The sequence below is a fragment of the Trichechus manatus genome, unplaced genomic scaffold, assembly GCF_000243295.1.
Source record: "Trichechus manatus latirostris isolate Lorelei unplaced genomic scaffold, TriManLat1.0 scaffold00059, whole genome shotgun sequence".
Taxonomy (NCBI): Eukaryota; Metazoa; Chordata; class Mammalia; order Sirenia; family Trichechidae; genus Trichechus; species Trichechus manatus.
The window spans coordinates 14,975,250-14,982,402 of record NW_004443995.1 but is presented as its reverse complement, the minus strand read 5'-3'; the positions used below and the strand labels follow the sequence as shown (position 1 = coordinate 14,982,402).

General features: G+C 37.9%; 1 protein-coding gene across 1 annotated transcript in view; it reads right to left on the bottom strand.

The window, feature by feature from the left end:
* Positions 1-7,153, bottom strand: part of FREM3 (FRAS1 related extracellular matrix 3) — a gene marked incomplete at its 5' end in the record, with an annotated part of 110,843 nt that overhangs the window by 4,849 nt on the left and 98,841 nt on the right. The window contains 2 exon segments of the mRNA XM_023733485.1: positions 1,943-2,137; positions 4,833-5,049. Coding sequence (XP_023589253.1) covers positions 1,943-2,137; positions 4,833-5,049 — 412 coding nt within the window.

Below are 7,153 nucleotides of genomic sequence, written 5' to 3'. Positions count from 1 at the left end.
GAGCACAGGAAACAGGAAAAGTGGAGATTCAACTGCACACATGGTCCCTGCTCTGAAAACAGTCTTTTAAGTATATGAAGATCGAATCATTACTTGTCCTTCATCTGGCCATTACAAATTTGATTTACAGAGGAATAGATTAGATAGATAGATGATTAGATAGATAGATGATAGGTGATGGATAGATAGATGACAGATACAGAGATACAGTGATATAGAGATATATGTATATATGTTTTTTTCTCCAGTCATGTTCCAATTTTGGAATCATGTTCTATAGTCCTGGAATCACTAGATTACTCAATACCTATATTTCTAGTATTTTTAATACTAAACTACCTACCCCTTCTTCCCAAAGACAGCTTTACTTCACTAAAGCTGCAGGTTGGAATTCACGTTTTTTTCACAACATTATATAACGGTTGATGTTGCTTTCCAAGACAGAGGTCATGCCTTCAAGGTAGGGCCTTGAATCTGTATACAAAGATGAAGTCACATCAGAACACCAAGTGTCAGGCGTGTGGATTCTCTGAGTGTATTTTCTTGTTTCTTTGTCAATACCAACAAACTTTGCTCATCTCTAATTGCCATTTGTGTTAGTTTCCTGTGGCTGCTCAAACAAATTACCACAAACTTGGGGGCTTAAAACACCAGAAATTTATTCTCTCATAGTTGTGGAGATCAGGAGTCTGAAAACAGTATCACTGGGCTATAGGGGAGAATCCATTCCCTGCCTCTGCCAGCTTCTGGTGGCTCCTGCATTCTTTGGCTTGCTGGCTATATCACTCCAATCTCTGCTTCTGTAGTCACACCACCTTCCCCTCCTCTGTGTGTAATCTTCTACCTCCCTCTTATAAGGATGCTTGCGATTGCATTTACGGCTCACCTGGTTATCAAGATAATCTCCTCATCTCAAGATCCTTGACTTAATCACATCTGCAAAAACACTTTTTCCAGATGAGGTTAATTTCTGGGAATTTGGGACTGATATCTTTGGGGAACATTACTCAGCCTACTACACTTGTCAAATTCTGTTAGTTTTGCTTCCTTGTCTCCCCCTCATAATATTTAGAGACACACTTGATGACGCCCAGTTTCTGAATTCTACTTACCTTTTCTTTTCATTTTTACCTTTATTGTATTTAGCTTTATTGACCTTATATTTCTTGATATTTGGTTTCATTTTTCTAAAGTAAGGGCTAATGTTTCTAAATCAACCCACTAGACGCTCACAAACTATAATAATATAACAGGATGAAGTCACTGTGATCTGCTTCCTTAACTTCATAAATAGAAACAACTTGCTATTTAACGTATATATTTACTAATATAACCATGGAGAATGGTTGAAGTATACAAATTACTGATAAACTTCTTACTCTAACAAAATCACTATTTTTTCTAAGCATTACCTTTTATTCTTCTGCATATTTTTAAGGGTTGCAATAGAACAGACATAAAATTTTGTATCAGGATTTTTTACTTAATGTAAGTAGTTTTCATATTATTGCATGATCACTGATAAACCAGAGTTCATGCTATTCTATCAAGCATTGCTATGTAGTTAGTTGCCGTTGAGTTGGCTCTGACTCATGGCAACCCCATGTACAATAGAACAAAATGCTACCCAGTCTTGTGCCATCTTCATGATTGCCAGCACACTTATTATGTTCATTGTTGCCTTGCAGCCTAGGGGGCTCATCTTCCAGCACTGTATTGGCTAAGTTTTGGAAATAGATAACCAGGCCTTTCTTCCCACTTTGTCTTAGTCTGGAAGCTCTGCCGAAACTTGTCCACCATGGGTGGTCCTGCTGGTATTTGAAATACTGGTGGCATAGCTTACAGCATCATAGCAAAATGTAAGCCACCTTATTATAAATAAGATTAAGGGCAGCAACATTCTGGTGTTTTAGTGTCAAACAAAATTTTAGAATACGTATCTGCCAGAAAACCAATTGTGAAGTCATTAGAGTTGGGCCGCTCCTCATAGTCCATTGTAACCTGAGCTGAGCTTTGGTGGGCACAGCAGTGCACTGAGGACCCCCAGCTAATGGCTCCCCTCCGGTAAATGACTGCCCTTAGCTGCTTGTCTTTTTCATTCACCCTGTAAATGGCTTCTTACATTGGGCCCTGGGTACTGGAATAGAATATGCAACACCTCTCCATTTAGAGTTTACACAGTAGAAGAGACATCGTGGAACACCTGGCATATCTTCATTATGCTTTCCAAATCCCTAAGAAAACTAAAGTATTAAATGAGAAAAAAAAACGTATATTATTTTCCCTTAACAAATGTTAGCATAAGGGAAGACTATATGAGGAATTACAAACAAGCCTAATTTTCCACATTATCTAATTCCATTCTTGGCAGGAGGTCAAGCATCTTTTACTCTTTCAGACCACTAGACAATTTTCATTACCCAGCTACAGAATACCCTATAGGTTGTGTTTGGGATACATTAGGTTTTCTCTTACAAGTCTAGAAAAAAGTAGTTTTGCTTCCCTGGCATGTCTTTTTGGGAGGGAACTGGGAATGGAACAGACTGACTTCCTAAAAAGCACTGTTGGCAATGTTACCCAGGAAAAAAAAGTATGTATAAACACTGCATTTATCTGAATGCACTTTTTTGAAGAAAGAGAGAGAGAGAGGAAGAGAGAGAAGGAAGGAGAGTAGTTTTCTGAAAAATAGTAAAAGACTGGACTTTCAAGTGCGAAACAGAATCTTGCATGCCTTTCTGTACAAGGCTGACAATGTCAATATTCCTTGGGCACGTAAGTCCTCAGTGGGTAGTTTCAAGATGGGTGCTTCCCTTGTGTCTGTTGGCAGGGTGTCTGTGGGGACTGTCAGATACATCTGAGAGTTAATGTCCTGGCCAATATGTGTTCTTTCCACTATTTTTTTTTCTAACATCTGTGAAGGGTCTATTTCTCTTTGACATGTAGTAGAAGCCCAATAAATATTTGTCAGATTTAATTGAGTTTTAAAGATTGTTGACCCTGCTGGTTTTTGAAAACTGCAGGTGAGAGGGAGGGTGATTTTCCTTCGGTAGCTGTATACTCAGACAAGAATTAGAACTGGAATGAACCTTAACAGAAATCTAGTCCAAATGTCTCATTTTACAGGGGGGAAAAAATGAAGTCAAGTGTTATGAGGTTGCCTTGGAAAAAATCTCCTCTCTGGCTGGAGAAAACAAAGCTGTTTATTAAGGAAGCAAAAACCAAGCTGAAAGTAGACAAAGATTTCTCAATCTATATATGCAGACTACTGCCTCAGTGGAGAACTTTCTTACTCTTCCTCAATACTTTGGGGAAAGGCTTCTTGAAATAGCCTCTATTATGTGCCGTCTTGGCTTGAGAATAGGTTAAGTAATACACGAAACACAAATTTAAAAAAGAAATAATAATGGGGCACAAACATAGTTTTCAAAATAATTTGGAAACTTTGATTTATGTGATAATTACCGGAGGCTACTAGTGACTGGAAACCCTGGTGGCATAGTGGTTAAGTGCTACGGCTGCTAACCAAAAGGTCAGTAGTTCAAATCGAACAGCTGCTCCTTGGAAACTCTATGGGCCAGTTCTTATCTGTCCTATAGGGTTGCTATGAGTCAGAATCGACTTGATGACAGTGGGTTTGGTGTTTTTTTCTTTTGACTAATGACTACTTATATTGTTAATTTAAAATTATTTAAGAATTAATTGGGCAGTTTTTGGGATTATATAACCCTTTGTCTTTTCTTTCTTCTTCCTTCTGCTACTTACATTAACAAAAATTTTTTTTATCATTTTTATCACTTTATTATATTCTTTTAGAAAAGAATTTGCAAAGGAAGTGAGAGCTGATGAAAGGATTTTGGTACCTAAATGCATTTGATAAAAGACTTGTAGAGGAAAACAGCAATAGGCAAAAATGAACTTTAGGCTTATTTGCAAATTTCAGTTTGGGCTCTTCTTCTACGGCTTTGAACCGGTTCCTCCCAGTTCAATCATGGCTGAGGAAGTGACACTGGAACAGAACTAAAAATTATGGGTCAAAGCCCTGCCAGAAACTTAATCTCCCTCTTAGGAAACAATGGCAGTGTACCTGCGGTATAGCAACCAAATCTCTTGCTGGTGGGATTTTGCACAGAGTCGAAAACAGCAGTGCCCCGCTCAAAGATGGCAGCTGACCACACCAATCTGAATGCGTGTTGCTCAACTCTGTCCTGGCGATAATCCAATCTCATGCCTCAGGCTCCTGAAAGGGCTCACTACACCTCTTCCTAATTTTTCATTCCAGGGCTTTGACCAGTAATTTTTCCCATTCTGGTTATGGTTCTGGATTACCCAAATTTTAAAAATTTGGGTCTGTTCCAGTTTTGCTTCGTTGGCCATGAATGAACCAGCTTGAACCAGTTTGAAGCCCTGCTCTTATGACAATAACACGGAAAACCACAAGATGACTATTTGTTTCACAAATGACGGACATATATTTCAAAAGTTCTTAATGTCCAGCATCATTCAGTAAAGAGAGACCGACCCTTTTATTCTTAACTCTTGATTAAACTGATGACAATGGATTTCTCTGGCTTTAGAAACAAGGTTAAAGAGAATAGAAAAAGGATAGCAAGAATACAATGTAATCCTTTGTGGGCTCGACCCCACATATATGAATGCATATGCAGTCACACAAATTATATTTGTACATATCATGGGAATATAACTCCAAATAACAGTAAAATATCATTACTATCCCAGAGTTGCTAAGATCTAGAAACAATAGAGTTTTCTTCTGTTGTTAGGAACTGTGTTTTGGCAGTTTTTCTCCTTTGAAGTCTTTCAATCAAAGGAACTGCAAGCAGTCAGTGAAGGCGTCATTGATGAAAATGGTGCTTTTATTTGGTTCTCCAAGTACTGCACCCACAGGCATCTGCAGAAGTAATTCAAACCTCTCTGGACCCTCCAGGACGGGCTGTGCTACATCATCAAGGATTGTCACTTGGAATATTTGCATGTGCACCCCAGGAGCAAAGTCCAGATTTTGGTTGATGCCAACGTAATCTATTCCAGCTGGTTGGAAAGGAAAAGGAAAGAGTGAGACAGGAGAACTCATTGTCATAAGTTTACCTTCAGAGAAAAATGAGAGTTGTCATCAACTCTGCAGCATTCCTCCATATATATACACAGCAGCACCCTCAGAAGTGGGTTCAATCCCAGAAAAGAAAAATGTCCGTATTCTATCAAAAGTCAGGATAGTCACTCATATCATACCCACGGCCAGCATCATCAGTGCTCTCCATGTCTAGACAAAGGACACATATTACCTTACAAGCATTCCACAAAAGTCTCACTGTTTAAGCTGAAGACAACTTCCATTTGAAACAAAAAGATTTGCCTTTGTTATTTTTACCCTTTAAGAGATCTATTGTGCATTTCATTTGATTAGATTTAACTCATTCACCTTTGGTTGACATACGGTTTAATCTCGCAAAATTCTGCTCTATTTTTCTCAGCCTCTGAAGTTTCTGCCCTTCCCCAGGTTGTTATTAATCATTTTGCAAGTGGGCCCACCTGACCGTGTAACTTCTTTGCTACTCATTTAAAAAGCCATCAAATGACAATTTGAGCATCAAAATAAGCAATGAGAGCAGTGTATTATAACCAAATGAATATAACAGAAACCATGATTCCATACTGATATAAATAAATACACAAATAAATTGAGGAACAGGATAATTACATGGTCCCGAGAAATCTCCCTACAGAATACTTATTAGCTACAAAGGGGAAAAAGACTAACTTTAAGTGGGGAAACATGGTAAATATCACCTTAACCAAGTGATCAAAGTTAACACCACCAGTAAGGGGACAAATTTAAGTTTTTTTGTGGCACTTGATAGAATGTAATGAGAACACAATATCATTTCTGTGATTTTCTTGCTAAAGATGTATAACTTGAATCTAATTATGAGGAAACATCAGACAAATACAATTTGAGGGACATCCTACATGCTACAAAAGCCGGCTTATAATCTTCGAAAGCACTAAGATCATGAAAATCAAGGAAAGATCAAGGAACTGTTCCAGACTGAAGGAAACTGAACAGACAGGACAACAAAATGTAAAGCGTGATCCTCAACTGTATCCTTTTGCTATAAAAAAGAATTTGGGGACAACTGGTGAGAATTGAATGAGATCTGAGGATTATATTGTGCTTATGTGTCAAGTTAATATACTGATTTTATGCTTGTATTGTGGTGAGATAGTAGAATTTAGAAATTATACCCTAAGTTTTTGGAGAGATACCACATCATGACAGCTATACAAAAGTTCAGGGAAAAAAAAAAGTGTTTTACTATACACTGTACTTGTCACTTTTTAAGTTTGAGACTGTTTCAAAATTAAAAAAAAGTCATCAAATAATTACACTGAATAAAAATAAAACAAGATCATGGCAGCTGGGTGAGTAGTGAGAAGTGTGCAGGTTTTGGATCCTGTGAGCTCTGGTCCACATCTTGACTCCATTACTTACTTGTACAAATTGTTTCACCTCTTTGAGTCTTAGTTTCCCCAATTGTGAAATGAGGATAATTACAGCTACCTCACAAGGTGGTTGTGAAGATTTTAGATGATAAGGCAAAGATGCTATCACAGTGTCTTGAAGTAGTACACATTTAATACATGAAGTCATAATTATCATATATATCCAAAACCCGTGCCCATCGAGTTGATTCTGACTCACAGTGACCCTCTAGGACAGAGTGGAACTGCCCCGTAGAGTTTCCATGGAGCGGCTGGTGGATTCAAACTGCCTACTTTTTGGTTAGCAGTTGAACTCTTAACCACTGCATCATCAGGGCCCCATCATATATATACTTTATAATCAAAATTATACATTATAAACATTTACATGTAATTATTCATGTTAAATTATTATTGTTAATTAACCAACCTGAGCAGATGTCAAATATTTACTAGGCTCTATTGATGGTCTGGAAACCCAGGGGACATAGTGGTTATGAGCTACGGCTGCTAACAAAAAAGTCAGCAGTTTGAATCCACCAGGTGCTCCTTGGAAACTCTATGGGACAGTTGTACTCTGTCCTAGAGGGTCGCTATGAGTCAGAATCAACTCAGTGGCAACAGGTTTGGTTTTTGATTTTTTATTAAAGAT